This window comes from Pseudorasbora parva, chromosome 1 (assembly GCF_024679245.1).
Source record: "Pseudorasbora parva isolate DD20220531a chromosome 1, ASM2467924v1, whole genome shotgun sequence".
In the NCBI taxonomy this organism is placed as follows: Eukaryota; Metazoa; Chordata; class Actinopteri; order Cypriniformes; family Gobionidae; genus Pseudorasbora; species Pseudorasbora parva.
Genome location: NC_090172.1, coordinates 34092853 through 34116520, shown reverse-complemented (window position 1 = coordinate 34116520; position 23668 = coordinate 34092853). Strand labels below are relative to the sequence as shown.

The 23668-nt window shown below is 38.6% G+C and overlaps 1 protein-coding gene across 1 annotated transcript in view; it reads left to right on the top strand.

The window, feature by feature from the left end:
- Positions 1-1623: 1623 nt before the first annotated feature.
- Positions 1624-23668, top strand: part of scrib (scribble planar cell polarity protein) — a 114143-nt gene continuing 92098 nt past the window's right edge. The window contains exon 1 of the mRNA XM_067438549.1: positions 1624-2887. Within this exon, the coding sequence (XP_067294650.1) occupies positions 2729-2887 (159 nt within the window). The 5' untranslated portion in view covers positions 1624-2728. The remainder of the gene's footprint in view (positions 2888-23668) is intronic.

Below are 23668 nucleotides of genomic sequence, written 5' to 3'. Positions count from 1 at the left end.
AGTCAATGGGATCGCTCTGTCCATTTCTTTTACTGTCTATGATTCGAACCCCTCACCCGTATGTATTTTCAATGGCATATTATAAACTTACGAGAATACTTTGTAACTTGAAAGAAGTAAATATACATTAATGAGCACATATATTTTTGAAAGAACTAAATGTTTTTAACTAAGAATAAACTAAAAAAGTTACACAGTGTAGCTTTAATAAAATAATGATATTTTTTAATCATTAAAAATATACTGGTTTTTTTTTTGTTTGACGACATACATTCCAATCTAGCCAACTTTTAGTCCCAAAAACGGAGGTAACTTTCAGGGAAAGTAACCATGGCAACTCACTTTGAACCTATCCTAAGGTATTTAGATGTGTTTTATTTAATTAATATAGTTATTAATATAACCAAATTTGTATCAGTTATGTAATATACAATATTATATATTAATTCTAAATAATTTGAATAAAAATAAGTTTAAATGTTAATGCAATTCAAATATATTTATTTATTTCATTGTCATCTCACACATGATTCTGCATTATATTAATTAGGATCAAACAAACAATATAATCCTTATTCTCAGTGAATAAAGATTACTTATTAAACGAAGACATCGAAAATATTATTGGATATAACCACAAATAGAGCGATGTGCAATAAGTATGTTACGTGCGATTTTCGATGTGTTTAAAATACACAATATGCTTCAAATTATTATTAATTTATGTAAATATGTACTACTTTAACGTCAATGACAATGAAACTGTTGCAGGGAAAAAAACTAATAAAACACCTGCCACATCAGAAATTCGTCTCCCATCCGCCATTTTTAACGGTTACACCCAGGTTTACACCCAACATCTCGGGAACTTGGGTATCAAAATTATTTCTGAGCTTCCCAGTGGTAAACACTACATCAGAGGGCGTTCATGTCATAGACTGTACAAAAATAGGTTCGTGTGCAGTTTTTACTTCTGAAACTTTACGATAATTAATTCCGATAGCATGTGAAGGCGACATAATGAAGGGCGAAACGGACCGCATTAAGTCTAGCTTTTCTGTTTAGGGACAACTGATAGTCAAGTAACTCATTTACTAACAATGCTGCCAAATCGTATTTATACGTGTAATACTGGTTCAAATATTTAGCTTTCAAACGTATTTTTGACCGAGAGAATCATTTTGTGAGAAGTTGATACATTTTTAAATAAAACTGCTCTTAGACAGCAAACAAAAACATCGTGTATAAGAGAATAAATGTCGCTTCGATCATGCTCTAAGTGTTTTGAGCGCGGTGACATGCATTTGTAAAAGTACAGATATTTTTGTGTAGTTCTTACTTCTAAAACTATCATTGTAAATTTAAGAAACCTTAGGAGAAACTTTCAAATACGCTTTGACAGTAGTTAATGGCCAGTTGCACCAGTGCGTAAGTTACAACTTAGCCTAGATTTGACATAAATGGGCACTCAGTTAAAACTTATGCACTACTAAATAGTTTTGCGTTGCACCATTAAGAAATAATTTACGAACGGCTGGTGCAACCGACCCTGGCTGGACCTTTGCCGCAGGGCGGCGCACGAGCATAAGCTTCCCTTCAGCGTTCCCTTTCTTCTCTTCCTCCAGACTCCTAGAGGTCGCCATTCGTAGGAGCAAGAGCAATTCGGTGTGCCGTTGGAGTTGCGTGAGAGAGGAGCTCAGAGAGACTCACAACAGTGAGGCGGAGTTGGGAATGTATCAGCTACTGAAGCCTTACTTAACTCAGTACCTCCACACACTCGCCTACAAGAGCAGGAAATTCCCCTGCAGATAAAGCCCAAGAGGAGCGTCGCGCGCGTGCTTAAGATAACCACCTATATGAGGAGGATAGAGGGTTTTTTGACGGACCAGTCTGGACTCGATACCAAGACGGGCAGTAGAGGCACAAAGCCGGTGGAGTGTCTCTGGAGCGGGTGAGATCAGCCCAGCCCCCCACATACATACACACAGACCGGCCTGCTGCTTTTAGCCTGTTGCTGCTGTGTATGTGGTCTCATCGTAACAGCCTCGCTTATATCTCACATATCTCAGAGACACGCGTCTGTTAGTAGTTTGGAGTTGTTTGTCTTTGTTTAGAGGCTAGCTGGTGTATTTTGTTGTGGCATTGCGTTCTGCATCTGGCTAATCAGTTAGCTGTAGCATGTCGTCGTGTGTATCGTACAGCAGCCTCACGAGCATGATGTAGTTTGAATAATAGATCTAATTTTGTTATTACAAGATAAACCATGTTGGATAAAAGGGCTCGTGACATTAACCAACGAGTCTGGCGCATTTAAACCCCCCTTTATCTACATGTGTAGTCACTTATTTCGTGCGACATAATCTTGTTTAATTCAGTGATGAGCTGTTTGCTGCAAAACTGTACAGCACATAAAATGTGAGTGTTACGTTGATTTCACTCGGCTTATGTTAAACCAAACTGTGAATTTGCTGAGGAACTCGTCTTGTGTATGAGGAGATACTGAATGGAGAGCTCCCATTAACTCTGACGGGACTGATCATCTGGATGTCCTCTACCATCATTGGAGTCATTGGTCATTTGCAGGAGAATCGTTCACAAGGGGGCTTTTATTTGACTGCTTTTGGTGGATAACGTCCTGGGAGAGAGACGCGGCAGCGCCAGCCTGTATCCCCATCATTTGGCTGCTTAAGTGAGTCCCCGATGCGGAGGGGCTGAGTGCGCCCGGGACATGCTGAAGTGTATCCCGCTGTGGCGGTGCAACCGTCACGTTGAGTCTGTGGATAAGCGGCACTGCTCGCTTACTGCGGTGCCCGATGAGATCTACCGCTACAACCGCAGTCTAGAGGAGCTGCTCCTGGACTCCAACCAGCTGAGAGATCTGCCTAAGGTAAGACACTGCCATGATGAGCCAGCACTTACATCTCATGTGTGCCTTCGTGCGTGTCTCTCTGCTTGCTAACCTCAACTATAAATTATGCATGGACCTGTAGTTGTTTTTGACACACATTGATGTGACTGGTTAAACTGTGGCTCTCTTTTCAAGAGTTCCACGGCCACATAAAGCTTGAACATCTCAGGGAATATTTCATTTCATTGGCTAGAATTGTGTCTTTTTAGGTGCAGTCTTTATAAAGATTTAAGGCAAGACACCAGATTTTTCCAGTTGATTAATCACATTGCATTGATTAAGACAATTTTGTGTAAAAATAACATTGCAAACGAGGTAGGCTACTATCTTTTAAAATACACACTCATTTGCAATGCCAGATTAAAAGTTTCATTTTATTGACATACTAAAGATTTTTAAAGATGTCTATTTTTAGGACTATATAAATGAGTAAATGCTGTCAACAGAAAAAAAATACTTTCCTCCATGTTTTTAGGAATACAATGTTAGGAAAATAACTGATAAATAAGCAAACTCTTCTGTAAAAATACCTTTTGTGGTTATTGGGGGAAAAAACACCATAATATAAAATATAAATAGGAATAATGTAAGTGCTGCTGAAGTGAAGATTTTAAACTCAGCCTTTAAATATATGTATTGTCATTGAAATCTTCAGTCGCAAATAGATAACGTTTAATAAAATGAACACTTAAATGTGTGTCTTAGATGTTTTCTTTTCAGTGCATGGTCTCAAAGAAGGCATATTATGGAAGCAAAATACCCCAAATCTAAACCCTGAAGAGAGCATGAAAAAAAAAATTGGTTTGCCTGTAGTGCCTTGCCTTAAAAAGTCCTAACCCAGTAAGTTGAGCATTCGAGAAGTAATTGGAAGGGTAATGGCAGTTCTTTGGTCAAAAGTTGAGGGAATGATTCTTCACTAAGGGTGAAGTCTTGTATAGCATGTATCCGCAGACAAATGGAAAAAGATCACTTGCTCTCTTTTTTGATTCCTTGTTTGCAGATCTTGTGAGATGTTTCTTGCAAGCATGCAAGCTCTATCTATCCCGTGCCTTAAAAAAACTGAACAAATCATTTATTTCTTGTGGAGATTTTGACAGTCTACCCTCCTTTGGGAACACTTTAGCTTGTTACACATCTGTCTCACTAACTGCACTAAAAGCACTGTGCTTTGTCCTTTTAATTTGGATTTCCTCTGTGTTTTGTTAATGTGCGTGTGTGTGTGTGTGTGTGTGTGTGAGTGAGAGAGATCCTGCTGAATTGGCTGCAAATCAAGTCCAGTAGTGTCTACATACAGTAAACACACAAGTTGTTTTTTTTAAGCTTGGGCACGTCTCATAGAAGTCATGAGAGACGGTTAGTGTGTTGCCAGCTAGCTAGTGATCCCTATAGGACACTGATAGCAAAACACGCAAAGCAAACATGCTTAATTCAACATTTAAATACTACTGTAAGCTGCTGACAACTCCCGCCCAGTCATTTTAGAGCTCTTATGTAGACTGTATAATGCCAGGACGGTTGGCGTACACTCATTGGCAAAAGACTCTAGCTTTGTTAGCCAGTCTACAGTCAGCATTGCTAACAGGGTCCGACAGAAGGGCACAGGATCCTCTGACCGTGATGTGGAATAGCTGATATGAGTGGACAGGTCAGGCCCTTTGCTTGAAGGTCTGTGTATACTGTGTGCAGACAGTTGGCATATGGCTTCCCCTTGGCCCTGTGGCAGAGAGCGAGTGAAAGAGAAATTCAGTCAGCTCATGTCTGTAAAAAGAGGTCTGTAAATCCGAAGTGGCCAAAGGTTTCGGGAGCTGAGGCATTTGAAATATAAATTTAATGATACTAAGTTAGTTGCACACACAATTTGCTACGTTTAAATAAACACTTTTTAACACTTGATTGAAACACTTGACATTGAACAGTTATAACACTGACACTTTATACTTTATAAAATAAATATTTGAAAAAAGAGCATTTGTTTTATCCACATTTTTCATTTATTGGTGTCAGGAGGAACTATATATATTGAGCTGCTGAAAACTACCCCAAAAAAGGTTGGGGTCTTTAAGATTAAAATATAAATAAATCAACACTTCTATTTACCAAGGATGCATTAAATATTTCAAAAGTTACAGAATATTTTGTCACAATGTAAATGTTACCATTTGAAGTAACTATCTTTATTTGTTCTTTTGAACTCCCTATTCCATCAAAGAATCCTGAATAAATGTATTTCCATAAAAATAACTCTTCAACATTGATGATAATAATAACAAATGTTTCTTGTGCAGCAAATCATTATATTGAACTTATTTCTTTGTAATCACAGAAAAAAAGAAAAGAAAAAAAAAACGGAAAACATTTCCCTTATTTTACAGTTAGATTTATTTTTGCTGTCAGCAAATGCTAACTTGTTAATATTAAAATGTTAAGTTTTAACATTATTCAATTATTTATCTGTACCAAATCTCAAAATTAATTCCATTTTGCATGTACATTATAATGCTAGGATGACTGAATTCACTTGTAACATTAATAGCTGTGGATTTTCAGTTAACATTTGTCTTAATTGCCTATATGTATTGTTTTTAATTCATTAATTAGTTCCAGGTCGCTCAGCAGTGGCCTTTTCATCTGAGTAGTGCTCCGTTACACATTTACTGTAGCACTTAGATGGATGGTCTCAGCAGGCTTGAGCCTGTTCTCTTCAGAAGGCCATATGGTGACTCTGTGTGTCGCCGCTCCGCCATGTGCTGAGATTTAAGCCGCTTACAGCTCCTTCTCCCCCAGACTCAATCTGAACTCTCTGCTTCACTTGTTCCTGCTTGTGATACTCCTTCAGTATAATGTCAGATGTGTCTTTCCTCTTTTTCTTAAAGACTGCTTTTCAGCATGGATGATGTCCACGTTTAGTTCCTAGTAAACATGGTCATGGTGCAGGTTTTGGGATTAGCTCTGTACCATGACACGTATTAAAGGGTTAGTTGACCCAAAAAATTGATGTCATTAATGACTCACCCTAATGTCGTTCCACACCCGTAAGACCTCCGTTCATCTTCAGAACACAGTTTGATATTTTATATTTAGTTTGAGAGATTCTGTCTCTTCATAGAAAATGTATGCACAGTATACAGTCCCTTTCCAGAAGAACCAGAAATTTAATAAAAACATAATCAAAGTAGTCCATATCTGTGACATCTGTAGGTTGGTTAGAATTTCTTGAAGCATCGCAAATACATTTTGGTCCCAAAATAACAAAACCTACAACTTTATTCAATCCGCGTTCGCAGTCTCCCTTAGAAGCTCGCGCGCACCAGATAATGCAGATTGAATTAATCCCGTTTTTGCTTCTCTAAATAAAGTTGTAGGTTTTGTTATTTTGAGACTAAAATGTATTTTCGATGCTTCAAAAAATTCTAGCTAACCTACTTTGATGATGTTTTTATTACCTTTCTGGTTCTTCTGGAAAGGGACTGTATACTGCGCATACGTTTTCAATGGAGAGACAGAATCTCTCGGACTAAATATAAAATATCTTAAACTGTGTTCTGAAGATGAACGGAGGTCTTACGGGTGTGGAACGACATTAGGCTGAGTCATTAATGACATTTTCATTTTTGGGTGAACTAACCCTTTAATACTTCACAGGCCATGACCCTCTGCCATTGGGTGTGAACTGATTTCAAGTGTTTCAGTATGTTTGAGGCTGTCTGTATAAGATATTTACATGCTTGTGCAGTGAGGTTCATATGTTCGGCAGGCATCATATTTTAGACTGAACAGATGGCGGTTTAGTTGCTCTTGTTCACTGCAGGTCTCTGAATGCCCCACCTGAACGGCTTATGTTCACCTTAATGCTAGGATATGTGTAGTTCAAAGAAGCACCCTTATAGCAAGTCCAAATATAGAAACGTTTGAGTTTAATGCAGGACACAAAGCAGGAGGAAGTGTGGGAAATTACCTCAGACAAAACGATGAGTGTTATGTGCAGCAAATGACTTTGGATCAAGTGTTCTGCCAGCTCACATTTTATATGAGCACCTGGGTGGCTCACAAAGTGCCTTGCAGCCTTTTCCTGGAGTTGGTTTACATGGGAAAACATGTTGCTGAACAGTCTGGGAACTGAACCCCATGCATTGCCACTGATAAAACCGTAGGCCAAAGCCGACAGCAGTTGAGGAATTCCCCATCACACCCTCCGAAAACATCCAATGTTAAGCTTCCACCGTGTTCAATCATTACGCAATCCTTAATCCTCACTGTTTCTGTCCTATTGTGTGACAGTTGAGCATCCGCTTGTCACAGTAAATTCCTCACTTCGGAGATGTTGAGCGCTAACTGGATTAACCCAGAATGCCCTCATCCACATTCACAAAGCACAAAAATGACATTAGCTGTATGCCAGCACAGTTTAATCATTCACAAGTGGATATCACACACATATACGTCTGTGGTCTGGGAGGTACTTGGGGAAGCTTTCGTAAATGTGAAGTCTTTGTTTTGTTTCCTGAAGGGTTTGGGAGGGAGAAACGCTCTTTGGCTTTGACAGTTGTGGAAGATCTTGTGACGGGTTACATAGTAGGCTCTTTCAGCTAATCTCACGTCTCCCACCCATCTGCACATATTAAATGTCCAGGCTTATTATTACAACTCTGTCTTCATTGTCCGCCTTTATCAGCCGTGACTCGTATGACGACTGTGAAGAAAGAGAAGGAAATGTTTAGTATGGAGTTGCGAGTTTTTAATGGAAAAATACTAGCTATGTGTTATGTTCTTTTAGGTCAAGGTTTCAAGCCTTGCTGTTCTTATCGGCACCTAATGCAGCTTTTTGATAACATGCTGTCAGACCATTTGGTACAACAAAAGGATTTTGCAGCCACCACCAATAGGAAACAAAGTTACTCTAAACAGCGAAACAAGGAAAACCAATAACATATTTGACCTTTTGCATGTAATATGTGTGCTTAATTTGTTGGAACCAGAAATTGTTTTTTCCAGCTTATGTATGTGTCTTGAGTTTCAAGGATTTGTTTTAATAGATGATCTGTCTGTCGTGGCAGATTTGTGCTGTTGTCTGCTGAACAGGTTTAATCTATGTGGGGCTCCTCCCTGCCCTGCCCCTACACATCTAATAACCATTCATAGGTGCCTGTCAAGCAGGTGTTCCTCTTTTACCTGTGATCTCCACGTTTGTGCATTTAAAAGTTGTGAAATTATACTTGACACAACATCCTGATGCATCAGTCTTACTTTATGCTGTTCAATTGAGATATATTATGTGCATAATTGCATGACCATGTTTTTCTTACTGGGTGACTGGAGTTAGTTACTTGTAATTGCACATAATTTACTGTTGTTTCTCTAATAAGTAGATGTAAAGTGTGACCAAGCTTCGAAGCTTCAATAGCAGTGAACATTGAATATTCTAAGCTTCGGAGAAGGAGCTGAACATATTATTCTCTCTAATAAAAGCAGGAATCTGGAGAAGGGCTTATATGCTCTGAGAACAGGCACGGCTCTAGAAGTGATACAAAACACACAAGTCTGTTATTTCCTAGTATTGATATATTATAGTAGTAAAAATAATTTTGTTCAGTTAGCGAAGAGATTAACTTTTCGTTAACTGACTCTGCAGTGTAGATGTTCACTCATATTTTCATATTTTCAAGTGAAAATTACAAAAAGTATTTTGCCTCACCCAATGGAATTTTCACACGATGCATTGTTCTTTTTTAAAAATATTTTTTATTATTATTTTTTTAATTGATGCTTTTTGCATCTCACTCATGCCCCCTAAAAGTTTTCTGTACTTGGGGACACAAGTGCACCTCTGAAGACTCGTTTCCACTGAGCGGTACGGTTCTGTACAGATGGTACGCAATTTTTGATGTTTCCATTGTTTTTAGAAGTTGTGAATGGTATATCCTAATTCCAAACCATACCACTTTTTTGGCACCCTTCTGGTGGGGTTGCCCCTACCTAGCACAGTAGTCTTGTATTAGACTTGGTGGAGTTAGACTCACTGGATAATGTTGATAGTTTGACAGAAGCATCGTTTTTCTTCTTTTTTTTCTTCTTTTTCTTCCTTGCAGCCTGCAGCCTTGGCTCAAACAAAGCATGTCTCCTTGTGATAACAGCCACATGCCGAGAAGCAAAAACAAGATCTCCTGTATGCCGTCCATTGTTGTTTACTGTGTCGCTTTCTTTGCCCGATAATGATGTAGATCATTACAACACGCCTATCATAAGTGTACCGTTGCTGGTGGAAATGCAAACCGGATCAGGGTTTACGGTCCAAATTGTACGAATCGTTCTGTACTGTACTAAACCGTACCGCACCGCTCTGTGGAAACGAGGTATAAGTGTAATGTTACTGAAATCTGTTCGGTTGAGCACAATTTTAAATGTACATGTATTATACATAAACCCTTCTTTAGTCAAAACAAGTTCTTTGTACAGGCTAATGGCATCTTTGGGTGCACTGTTTGTGTTGGTCTGTTTCCTTCAGATTAAACCAGCTCTATCACATTATATGACTGTATTTTTCATAGATCTTTGCAGTACTGAACAGCTCATTTTGTCATTACTGTACCCCAACCCAACATCCCTTCTTTGTGTGGCTGCCCTGGGCCAGATTATGACTTTCATTCATCTGTAAAAACGTTTTTGACCCTTTGTCCCCTTCCTCTCTGCTGCACGAGCTGTATCGTCCCACTAAGCTTTTCCCTCCGGGGTCTCTTGAGTGGAGTGGCCGTCTGCAGCTGTCCTGCTCCAAGCCTACGGTCAGTGCTCGCTGGATGGATGAGCTCTGAAGAGAAATTAAATGAACTACCTTCTGTCTGCCATCCTGCCTGTGTTTTATACTGGAGTTTGCATTCTTCCATGAAATACAGCAGCCAAAGTGTGATGCTAGTGTTATTATTTCAAAGTATTTTTTTAAGCACATTTTGTAGTTTATTGTTATCACAGTTATGCTCAAAACATAAGCACAGTTTATTACACATAATAAATATCCTGCTGTGCTGTAACTGCAGCAGGTAGGGTGTTAAAATAATCTTTCATTACTCACTAATTTCCTTAATTGGCTTATCAGGCCAAACTCTAAGCGCTCACTCTTATTTGGCTGGCTTACTTCATACCACACACAGCCAAACCATTTGAGATGTATTTTAGCCAACAGGATTACAAAAGCATCTTGAAAATAGGCAGTAATGTTTTTTTGTAACATATCCATCTTGTCCCCTGCCACCTTCGTGATTCTCAATAAACTTTAGTATAGAGCTCTTGACTACTGGTAACTGTGGCTTTTAAAGTTCATACTGTTTTTATTGGTGATTTATACTAACATTCAAAGGTTTGGGGTTGGTAATGTTTTTTTTAATGTTTCTAAATGAAGCCTCTTATGCTCACCAAAGACCTAAAAAGCTGTAATTGTGAAATTAGATTTTAAAATAAAATGTTCGATTTGAGTATATTTTAAAGGTGCCCTAAAATGAGTTGAAACAATGTTAAATTGTTCTCTGATATCTACATAGAAGGTATGTCTTATTTAAGGGCAACAATTGTCCAGATACAGTTTTACAGGTCCATTTACAACCCTATAAATTGTCCCTAGGATGTAGTGCTCTTTTTTTACCTTATTTGTAAGAGTCATGAATATTAATGTTGAACTCTGCTCTGATTGGCTTATTTCAGCAGATCACAGCAGTTCAGTTGTTCAGCAAATCGGCTCATGAGTGACACTTTAAGCAGAACATCTCAAAAGGAGATTGCTAAAATGCAGATTGTACATGTTTAGGTAAAACACCCGATAGTATTCTTTTCACAGAAAAGCTCTGTTTGGGGGATTTAAATTACTGAAATCTGGCAACCGGACGAATGCTCTTCTTTCTCTGATAAAACCAAAACCAGTGGTTTTAGACTCATCTTATTTCGTCAATGATATTGCATGTTTATATAACGTTAGTACACAATGTAGGAAATACAACTATGCAAAAAGATCATACTTAAGTTCTCAAATATAAATATGTATATTTTTACAAAATTAATAGCCTTGTCAAATGACTATCGTTTTAACTTTAATGGTGGAAAAGGTGACATTTGCTAGAAGGATCAAATTAACGATCTGTAAGCAACGTATCTACGGATGTATTTTGTAATACAAAATATTACCCTTTGTCATTAGACACACTATTTAGTTTTGTATGGTACTTGGGGCTGGGCGATAAAACGATAACGATAATTATCACGATATAATTTTCCTCGATAAACCGATAACAACAGTTTGATAAATTCTCGATATAATGCTTACGCGGTATGCGTAATGCTGCGCATGTGTATTGCAGACCGGGCTTCTGGGTGCTGCACGTGCTGCTGTTTACAGTAAGTGGCTGACAGGCTTGGAGGATCGGAGTGAAGTGGAGCGAGATAGATGAGCGATAGTGAAGAAAACTCAGAGCTCACGACCAGCTTGGAGGACACAAATATCGTTGACAAATTAGTTGGCTCAACTTCAGTGGTTTGGAGATATTTTGGCGATCCATCCGACATAAAACAGCGACGTACGTGGACTGAATGCTTATCATAGGTTCACGTTCACCACACAGAATTATTTAATTATTAAATTATCCTGCTTCTTCGAAGTTCTTCCATATATCATTGAGCCCAACACAGAGGTAAATCTACATTAACTAAATTCACACACAGGCTTATTCCCTTGTTAGTTGCGTGTTATGTGGGTGACTTACAACAAGCTAACGCTAACTGTACCAAACTATAATTACTAAAACATCGGACTTGTACATGATCGCTATCATAATTGTTTGTCTTTGGTGATGTATTAATGACTCCGCATCGCCTGTATCAAAAGAGAAATAATGTCATCCGACTTTAAAATGAATAAAATAGACTAGACAGGCCTTACTGGAGATCCAAAAATACGGAACTTTGCTCTCTCCCTCCTCTCGCGCCCACTGTCGGTGAGGTGTGTGTGTGTGTGTCGTTGAGAGAGAAAGATGCACAGTGGACCATTTTTTTTGCCCATTTGCGTTTTTAGTGTTTTACTACTTACACAATAAGTAATGATATTATTGATATACAGTGTAAAAAAATGCTGACCATTTTTACTGTTGTGCATTCACACCGGCAGCGTTCGTCTCGTGCAGTGTGAAACTGGCCTTAGTTTGTTTCTGGCTCTGGAGCATAGACTGTAAACGAATACTGGAGGCTCGAACATGTATGGCATTTGAGTGAGGCGGAGGTAGCTTTCCTACTGGAGGTAGGTAGTGGGGGTGGTTTCGGCGCAACCTGCAGACACGCCCCCAGCGTTTGAGAGCAGAGAATACTGCTCATTTTTTCAAGATTTTGATCTCTTATTTTATTTACTTGCCGACTTTTATTATCATTCAAATTTGGCTGGGTGGTTAATAACATATTTTTCTGTGGTGTGACAAACTCTGATCACATACTTAATTGTGACTTTACAGGGTCTTTAATTTAAGTTTTACAGCATATTGAGCGTTCCGAGCGAGCTGTGCTGTGCTAAACATGGAGCTTTTCCTTGACATGGTTAATAATTACACCAGGGAAAGCAGTGCATTTATCCTTTATTCATATTTAGCAATATCTCTTCAGTCAGTACAGTAGCCTACATTTAAGTAATGTTTCTGTTTAACGTTAAATAAAATGAGCCATTGTATGTTAACTGTATCTTACATATCTTGCATATAACTTTATCTCGCGGCTCAACAATTTTACCTCCTACCGACCAAAATTCAACATACTTCCAGACATGGCTTTTTAGATTATGGAGTTAAAATCTCTCTCTGCTGTGGTCGAGTTGGGCTCTGCACTTTCTGCCATCTTCCCTGCAAGTAGGCATGTGCCGATATCAATTTTTCATGTTGCGATTAAAGGTGCACTATGGAGCTTTCCGTCCACTGGATGACGCAATGTGTGAGCGCAGCATCTTGGGAGATGTGGTCTTCTCATCACAGCCGGTGGAAAATAGGACTCGGGCAGAAATCACGTTCATGCATGCAGTTATTAACGTTACTGTAGTCTAAAGCAGAGCAGGACCGAGTGTTGTGGACCCGAGCACAGCTGCTGGAGCGATTGTTAAACAAATACCCGCCTCGCGAATACCGGGACTTTTATTATGACGGGACGGGACACATTCGGCGAGTGCCTGCACAGATCCGCTCTTCCGGTTATGATTTTGAGGTAATGGAGCTCTGTTTATCATATTAGATACATTTAAGTGTGTTCAAAACGATGTTATGACGTTACTCCGTGCGTTCACTTGTTCACACTGCTAAGAGTAAAGCGCTCCTGCCAAATAAAAGCCGAAACCGAGGGTAACGCAGATATGACGCCATTGACAGGCGACTCCCTCAAACGCAATGCTGCAACGTCCCTGTCCTTTGTTAAAATAGCAATTTTCTCACAATTTACAAATAGTTGGAAACTTCTGGGATATTGTATGTACTCAACTGAACAAAATATATAACACTGGCCTAGTGGTTTTTGGATATTTTACTGCAAAAATACTACATAGTTCACCTTTAATTGCTGACGTTTTATCACGATGTACGATATTATCACGATATTTAAATAAGTTGCAAAAAAAGTGCTGCCATAGCATAACAGCTTTAAGAACTATTTTAGTATAACTGAATGTTTAAATACAATAATGCAAAAATATATACAGCTCTGGAAAAAAAATTAAGAGAAATCAATCTTAAGTGGTCTCTTAATTTTTTTCAGAGCTGTAAAAGTACAATTTTCAAACAGATTAAAGTGCAAAAGAATTAGGCTATAAAGAACAACAGGTAGGTTAACAAATTACAATAAGATCTCATTATTTAATGCATTAACTAAGATTGAGCAATAGCCACATTTGCTACAGAAAGTATAATGTTTTTGTTATTGTTAGTTAAGATATACTGATCATTGTTAGTTTTATCTTAGGTCCATTAAAAATGTTATTTTGATTTTAATGTTATTAAACAGTAACTAAGAAATTAACATTACTTAGAATAATTAATTCTTTATAAGTATTTTTCATTGTCAGTTTGGTAATAATGAATTAACATGTTAACTAAAGTCGTATGTCTCAAAGTTTTACTGAACAATAACAAATAATTAGAACAGTTCTAATTCTTAGGTCATGTTGTAGTCCAGATTAAAACATAAAAATGTTTAAGCTTGGAAATAAATAGGCTATTAAGTCTTTAAGTATTAGGTGCTGTGATGTACATTGAGATTACAAAAAACGAATGGCTGTTTTAAAAACTCCTTCACTAGCGTGGATGTTTTTGTTTGTGGGGTTTCCGGGGTAATCGCTGCATTCTGCAGTTCATCAGCGCCCTCTGCTGTCACTGAGCGGCACTTCAGCAGCCCGTCACCCATTCAGTCATGTGCAAACGCACGTTGGGCTTGTTTAACTTACATCTGAGCGCTTCCCTTTGACGCAGAATACAGCGGTGTTGAGCATTTACACGGTTGATGGGTAAAGTATTCTTGAGTGCATTATAAAAAAAAAAATTTAATTGTTAATAAATTATTATTTACGATATTTTAAAGTGCCCACGATAACAATATCGTGCATATCCATTATCGTGATAAATCGCATTATCGAAAATCGGCACATGTTTACCTGCAAGACGCGTCCACTTTCAGCAGTGACAATGCGACTCCTGTGACCTGTCCCTGAACCCTCAGGCGCGCACTCACTCGCAAAGCAGACAGCCACGCCTCTACTACCGCGGCGGGTTTTTTTTCCCGTTTTTATTTTTTTAATTCGAATATTATTTTTCACCTTCGAAATTCGTTTTTTTAAAACAATTCCAATATAATTTTTTAAAATTTAGAATATTTGTTGACAGCCCTAGTTTGAAGTCTCAGTTAATTGAGCACAGTACACAAACTTGGTCAGGTGCAGTTGGAAAAGAGATTGAGATCGGCAGGTCATTCCACCAGGTGGGAGCGGTCCAGAAAAAAGGTCTGTGAGAGAGATTTCATGCCTCTTTGGGATGGAACCATGAGGCGTCGTTCACTTGCAGAACGCAAGCTTCTGAAAGGTGTGTAAGTCTGAACAAGTGAGTTTAGGTATATTGGTGCAGAGCCAGTGGTAATACTTATAATATAGTGCGTGCATCCCTAATGATGCTGTATAATATTTTTGTGCCTTTTGTGGGGCACTGGGGCTTAACAACAACACAGAACACACACAGTATCAAATTTGGATCGGTCCTGTCTGTCCGATACCCGTTCTGGCAAATAATGGCCGATCGGAGCCGATACTGATACTAAGTATCGGATCGGTGCATCCCTAGTTTAATATTATTTTAAATAATGCTGTAATAATGCTAAACATTCTAACCTCAGGTACCACTCAAAATGCCCAAAAAACTAACATTGTTTTTATTTTGCTTTTTTCACAGCAGTTTTCATTATCAATTGTCACTGTCATGTCCGAGTACTCAAGTACCCGTGCTCATACCTAATTGTGAAAACTGACAGTAGAAGCTTGCTAGTGATTTTTAGGAGCTTCTTTTAGATTATATCAAAATAGAATGCACCTCTTAACCTGATTGTTTTGGGAAACAACACAAACATTGAGAGATCCATAACTCGATTATAAGGGAATCTGAAAATGGCTCAGTAGTTCGTTTCGATGTGTACATTTCACTGTCTTGGCCAGAGCTCATTAAGTCTGGCCGTTGTCTTGACTTTATGCCTTTGTCTTGTGAGCCAGCACATGAGATGTTAGTAAGTGAGGGCTTCCCCCTACGGCCCACAGAACTGGGCCAGCAGTCCACATAAATCACAGCTGCCATTGTGTGTGCTGCAGTAAACCTACCCTCATCCCCCATCGCTCTCCTCCCTCTCGCCTCTTTTCTCGTGGTGCTCAGACTTTAGAGGACTTTGAAATCACACTGTGCTGAGCCACTGTGCAGTCTGTTCTCTTTCTCTCTTCAAAATTCTCTTTAAATTTGTTATAACACTACAGCATATAATTTTTTGTGTCTCTTTTTCTGGACGTTGTCTTACTGTAGCATTAGTAAAGATTTAAAAATGTTCCTCAGCCGAACTCAGCCCCACCCACAACACTTGAGCTCTGGCAGTTCGGTCTGGACCTAATTCAATTGATCCATAGAGGAGTAATTATGAAACAAACTGTGCGGAACAATGAAATTGTCAGGGCAGGCTTTAGACGATGATGGATAGATGATAAACAGTAACGTAATCATCCATGTCATCAAAGGTGCTTGGATGTTCTAATCCTAAACGGAGAACTTGTTCTTATATGCATTCGCCCTCACTATTTCTCTCTGAAATGATGATCATGTTGGTAAGTACTCTGTGTATCCTTAAATAGCTTTTTTTTACAGCACCGGCAAAGATTGTTTAGTCCAGCGTGCGTGCAGACAAGGTTGCCAAGTTTTTACATCAAACCCGGCAACTATACCAGGGCTTGACATTAAGCATGTTCATGTGCTTATCCTTCCGACAAGTAAATCGTTCATTCACTTGTCCGAGTAAAAAATTTGCTTGTCCGGAAAAAGTTTGATATTTTTTTATTTCTGTGTGTTGTAACTATAATTTATTCTGAAGCAATATTCTCACCAGTGTTCAATCAGCTTTAAAATATTTCAATTTGAATATTTTTATTTTTTTATTGAATCATTTCAAATTTGTGATATTTTTACCTTTTATAAAGGGCATTTCCCCCCAATCTTATTAAATATAGGCTATGATTCAGGTTTAATTTTATATTGTTAAATTTGATCAATACATTAAATTAAGACACTATAAGGGGTTTTAACAATAAAATTAAATAATTGACACTGAAAAACTACAACTGCATTAAATAATGTTTTGAGATTTGTAGTTTTGAATAGACAAAAAACAAATGTTGGAAAGTATATTTAAAGCTACACTGTGTAACTTTTTTTAGTTTATTCTTAGTTGAAAACACTTAGTTGTTTCAAAAATATATGTTCTCATTAATGTATATTTACTTCTTTGAAGTAATAAAGTATTCTCGTAAGTTTATAATATGCCATTGAAAATACATACGGGTGAGGGGTTCGGATGCTGGTCGCCATGTTGCCCCTCCATCTTGAAAGTACATTAGCCAAAGAGGGACATACCCATAAATTCAAGCTTCGCCTTTCGCGTTTTAACACTCCACCGCGTCAAATGTGAAGATGGGGATTGCCGTGTTACTCTTGGACTAAATCGGCCACCGTAAGATTTAAAACGAAATCAGAATTGAGTGGAACACAAAGTAATATTCACTGGATGCTCATATACCTTTTCACCGCTAGATGGGGGAAATATCACACAGTGTAGCTTTAAACATGAAACTAAACCTCCAGTAGGTGGCAGCAGGTGGCCGTCTTAATGAGTTAGCCATTGAGTCGTTCATTCAAACGATTCCTTCAAACACTGAATCGGTCAGTAACACACACTTGTTGCTGTGAGACGCGTTGCGGTTCTGCTGTGTGAACGATTTTCGCTGCTGAAATCGAACAAAGGCACTCAATATTGCATCTAAATTGTAAGTGACTTTAAGTGAATGTAAATGTAAGTGAATGTTAATTAATTGTTTATGAAACTGTCATATGAAAGCAGTGTCATTTTCAGTCGTGATGGTATTCAGGAAACAGCTTAAACGCTCTAGTGTTGTCATTTCTCCTCGAGAGGCTGCACGAGTGTCAACAGCGCATCATATTTTATTATCCACCATTATCGATCGCCACTTACACTAAATGAATGCACAATCATTCTTGCATTTTGGTGATTCGCTAGTTATTTTTTTGTTTTAATCAGGCTCTTGTCCGTTGGGCAAGTAAAATTATTTTTCACTTGTCCCTTCAAAAAATCCACTTGTCCCGGACAAGCAGACAAGCGTTAATATCGAGCTCTGTATACTATCCCAAACAATAGCTTCTCGGGGGGGTTCTCCGGAAAAAAGTTGGTGTTGGTGGGTAAAATGTGTGTTATTTTGGCAAGGTTGCCTGCTAAAATTCGCATTCCTGGGTCTATATATCACATAATTGAGGTCTCTTCAACCCGCAGACATAGAAAACAACCCTCGGGTAAAACAGCAGACTTGGCAACACAGTGCAGTTGAGTTCTGTTGACATTTGAGAACAAACGTTATGCGTCGCTTCATTGCTCTGATTGGTTGTAAGTCTATCCAATTAAGGTCTTTCCTGGTTCAGTTGAAACACGCCACATAATTATAGCCCAATGGAGTAGTTTCAGACTATTCTGAATAGAATTGAATATGACCACGTCAGGTTAAAAAAACACCATATCAATTAGGGATGGGACGAAATATCGTTTGACGAAATTTCGCGATACAAAACGTGACGAAACGCATCGAGGTCGAAAAAAATGGATCGCGAAATAAAGATAGATGGCACTGCTGCATGATTTGCGTAGTATATAAATAATTTAGTGTATTATGTGTGTGTGTGTGTGTGTGTGTGTGTGTGTGTGTGTGTGTGTGTGTGTGTGTGTGTGTGTGTGTGTGTGTGTGTGTGTGTGTGTGTGTGTGTGTGTGTGTGTGTGTGTATGGGGCAGACATAACAAAACGCAGCGCGCATTTTCTGTTTGATCTGAGGCATAGTTGGAAAAAGTGAGAGCAGTCAGACGCAAAGGATCCAACAGCAAACATTAATAGGGAAAGAAAAGGGTTGACATTAGCATTAATATTCTAAACCAAAAATGCAGTTATTGCCTACAGCTACCATATTTTCTGTTTAACTTTTATAAGACTCCAGAAAGAAAAGTGTGTTTTTTCACTGAGCACATTCTCTGCAGTCTGAGCGCGATGCACTGCAGCTCACTCTCACTCATGTCTGAGGTAAATCATTAACACCATAACCCCTTACAGAACACGTGTTTTATTGAGCTAAATACATTACAATCGGCTAAAACTAATGCACAGGTTACTTTCCTGAACAAGCGCGCTCCCGAGTCGTCCGTGTTCTTCACACTGTCCACGTGAATCACGGCCCAGTTCGGTGCGCACACGCAAAATACCGGCAGTTCAATAGGGAATGCGGATCTCTTAAAGGGGCCGCACTATATTCCTCCTCGTGTAATATGGACCTCCTCCAGGTATGGTGTGGTTCTGGTTCGCTCACTGGTACACATTAACAATTTTTCATACGAACTTTTCCCTGTTCTGAATTAAACTGCCAGTGTAAAAACTCCCTTTATATTGTTAAAATGAGAGAAATCACTACTTACTCATTATTTTTAAGTTTAGGCTTAAGAGACATGAACAATTTCTTAGATAAACATATCTATGACCTTTGATATGTCTAGTCTTCATGCTGTATTGATTATTATTGAATAAGTATGGTTTCACTAATAATAAATGTACATTTGCATACAGCATGCATATTTGTCCATACCTATGTTGATTAGAATATTAAAAACTTAATTTAAACTTAATTTAAGATACATTTACAATTGCTAAAAAGGTGCGATTAAATTGCGATTAATCGCGAGTTAACTCATGACAATCATGCAGTTAATCGCTATTCAATATTTTAATCGGTTGACATCCCTACAGTGGCCTCCACAATTATTGGCACCCCTGTTTAAGATGTGGTCGCAGACTTCTAAAAATTCTCCTTTTTTTTAAACAACATAGAACCAAAATGCAAAAAAAGAGAAAAATCCTACCTTTCGTATTAGTACATTACTTTGGTGGTAAAAAATAAAATAAAATCACAGATTTGGAAAGACTTTTTTTTTTGATATCGGATCGTGACGTATCGTATCGTAACCCTGGCATATCGAGGTGCATCGTATCGTGAGTTTAAGTGTATCGTCCCATCCCTAATATCAATGGTGAAATGTTATGGTGGCAGCATCATGCTTTGGGGCTACTTTTCTTAATCTGAAACTGGGATTTGGTGAAGGGAATCATGAATAGCTCCAAGTACCAGTGGAAATTGGAAAGCTGAAACTAAAGGGAACTTTCACCTTTCAGCACAACAATCACCCAAAACGCACAACTAAATCAACAAAAGAATGCCTTCAACAAAAATATTAATATTTTGGAATGGCACTGCTTGAGCCCAGACCTGAATCCTTTAGAAAATTGTTGAGGGGATCTGACATTGCTCAGGAGATGCCCTCACAATTTAACAGATCTAGAAATGTTTTATTTATTTTTTTGCAAAGAAGAGTGGGAAAATATTACCTAAGACAAGTTGTGCCAAGGTGATAGACTCCTATCCAAATAGACTTAGTGCTGTAAGAAGATCTAAGTGTGCTAAAACTAAGTATTAGTTAAGGGGTGTGCACCAAGCCTGCAGTCTCCCTCTCATTTACTGAAGCTTTCGCGCCTCGATCGCCCCCCGGTGACCGGTCCCAGTATAGCCTCCCCTCTGTGTTTTCTAATGGACGCGAGGCAAACTAAATAATAAAATTACACTTTAAAAAATTTTCCCCAAAGTTAGTTTATGTCACTGAAGGCAGTTATCATCACGATGATTTCATTTCAGGTGTTCGTTTTAAAAATAAGTTTAGTTTGAGTTAGTTATTTGATGCTATAAAAACAGGGGGTGTGACGTCATGATTGACAGCTGAGACTGACGGCTTCTCTGAGGGAAGTTGTCACTGAGGCACTAACGGACTTTTTTCGAAATTTTTGGGAGTAGATTAGTGCTTTAGCTTTAATTTCTACATTTCCATAACTGTTTATTTCACACCAACAAAATTAATTGTTCTGCAACTGCGAGAGTGTGGGCGGGCTTTTGATTTCGCAGCTATAATTCCTGCTCTACTTCCTGCGCTCTACTGCGCAACTCCGGTCCCGAAATCGCTACTGCGCAGACTCGGTCCCAAGATGTCAGCGCCATGCACCCCCGCCTGAAAGCTTCAAATATGGCAAGCGGAAACGGATGATGTCAAGTCGTCCATATTTTTTTACGGTCTATGGTGTGCACACTTATGCAGTTTTTTTTCTCTTAAATGTCATTTGGAGTTTTCAGTGGCATTGCATAGGTTGTAATTTAGAACATTTTAAACATTTCTCTTTTTTTACTAAAAACACTAACAGTGCATAGAGTGGCAGCAGGTGCACTGATGCCCATGTGTAAAATGAATCCTTGTTAAAGAGAGTAATCACTGGTTGAGCTGCTAATTAAGAGCAGGAATAGGACTGTGATGTTTTAACACGCTGGCACTGAAATCATGCAGCGGCTGCCAGTTCCACAAGAAACAAAGCACACTTCTCTGCTCTTGTCATCTTCTCACACTCTCACAGTCACTTGTTTCATGAGATTATGCTCTTGATTTGGACTGGACTGCAGTCTGAGAAGCTTCTGCTTAAACCTGCCTGAAATGTGTTACCCTGCGTCCTTTTGTCTGAGCTTGGGAGCAGCTGGCTCACACATCCTGTCTCCGCCCCTCTCATGGAGTTTTATTCCGGAGGAGGATTAACGCTTGGAGCCCCTCACCCTTTCTGAGACTCTCTCTCTCTCTCTCTTATCTGCATTTCTGTCTCCACTATTGAATGTAGAAAGTAAGTAGACCTGGTGAGTGGTGACGGTGCATTCAAATGCACTGTTTTTGATCTGCATCTGTTTTAATTTTTCTGTCACAGTTGCACCAGAAAAATGAGCCGGTCACCTGTCTTTCTGGGTAAACATGGGCGGCTTGGTGAACATGGGTGTTTACCACAGGTCATACATCTCAAGCTCCACTTCCCTCTGTTCACCTCTGACCAGGAAACACACACCCTATAATCATTTACAGCCTGTAAACCTAATGCTTTACTGCTTTGCTTGTGTTTTCTAGGCTTTTAAACACAGACCCTGCATTTGTGTTCTTGTGCATACTCTGTGGCTGTTGTAGTTGTTAATGTGAGCGCTTGTGACTTGAACCAAAGGAGACAAGCTTTACAAGCATTTTTCCAAAAAAATGTTTAACTAAAAGAAAATCTTAAGATATAATGTAAGACTGTGTGCATTCAGTCTAATCGTAAGCTTGTTCAGAATTGGTCTCTTAAACTTGATTCATTAAAAAAATTGTCTTTCTTGTTAAACGCCATTTAAATAAACAATTATTTGAAAAATGTCCATCCCTACTTTATAACACGCATTTGTGAGTTAATCTCGTGCAGTTCTGAGAAAAATGTCAGTGTTGCGTGATGTAAACTCACTATTGCAACAAAAAAGGTTAGAATTATGAGAAGTCGCAATTACCTTTTTTATTCTTTATTTAGTGGCGGAAACGAGTTTCAATACTTGCATACTTGATATGCAGGAGCATTTTGCTTGTGCTCACACTCAAGACACATAACATACTACAACAGACTAACAGTGATTCAATGCCCTGATATACTCAAGGGAATTGTTGTTTTTTTGTTCTTTGCTTTGACAGAAGAAAAAATATCTTTTCTACACTACTGTTAAACATTCAGACACCGTCCATGCTGCTGAGAAAGTGCTGTGCACTTTCCTCTCAATAACAAAATAAACACAACAAAATGACAAACAAAAAAAACGCAGTTAAGAAAGCATCTGATGTTTGCACAACCTCTGCAATTTACCTAGACTAGGTAAAACCAGCCTAAATCTGTCAGCTATTAGATTTCACCCTGCAGCTTAGGCTGGAAACCTGTACATTAATTTCTACTGCATCTGTCACACTTTTCCAGGATCCAATCACAGACTGGCTTATCCATGTGGCACGCTATTGGGACGAATAGATAAGGATGGATCGATGCCAGTTGATCACGTCTCTTGTGGTCTGATTGGTTGAAGGACTATCCTGTTGCGTACAGTCGTTTGAATTATGCTCATTGATCACACCTCTTGTGCAGTAGAAAATACAGAACAGACTTCCCAGACTAATGTTCAGTTTTAAAAGATTGAGGTTGGTCTGATGATAGCCAGACAACAATTAACCAGCTTCTTAATTAATATTACATTGTTATGCCAGTTTGATTAAAGTATATTTGAGACCATAGACTATATAGATTTGGCTATGTGTGAGTATAGCTTGAATTAGGGAAAAAATATAATGTAATTTCTTTTTCCAGGAAAGTCATGATTCACAAATTTTTTTTTATGTTGGTTTTACTATTTTTTAGGGCTGCCCCCAAATAGTCGACTAAACGTTAGTCGATATGAAGAGGGCTTGGTCGAATACATTTTCATTAGGTGGTTAGTCGCAAAAAAAAAATCCTGTGAAAAAATTATGCAATCAGGGGCTGCGCAGTCACGCCCGTTTCACACATATTCCCATCTGCAGTGCGTGTGCGGTGCGTATTTTTTTTCCATACCCATGTTAATGGGTTACAGCTTTCAAACTGCACGCGGATGTGGTCCTGCAGCAGTGCGACGATCGTTTACCGAGTCTATTTTGTGATGCTGTTATTGAATAGCCTATTGTAAGTTTCTAATTTAAAATGTTTGTGATTTTTGGGTATAACCTATGTTTAAATGTTTTGCCACTTGTGTGAGCTAAATACTAGGCTATATAAATATGAATTAATGAATTTAATAAAATGTTGTTTAAATGAAGGCTAGTATACGTTATCCTGACTTCTATGAAAGAGTTAACAAAGATAATTGCAATTCTGACAAGCCATGTTCAGTAACAACTTTTGGATTTTAAATAAAAAATAATGAATAAATGCTCTTTGTGGTATGCAACAGCGGATCAGTTGCGGACTACAAACGCAGCATATGTGAAAGCACAACAGGGCGTGCGGATCCTGTACCG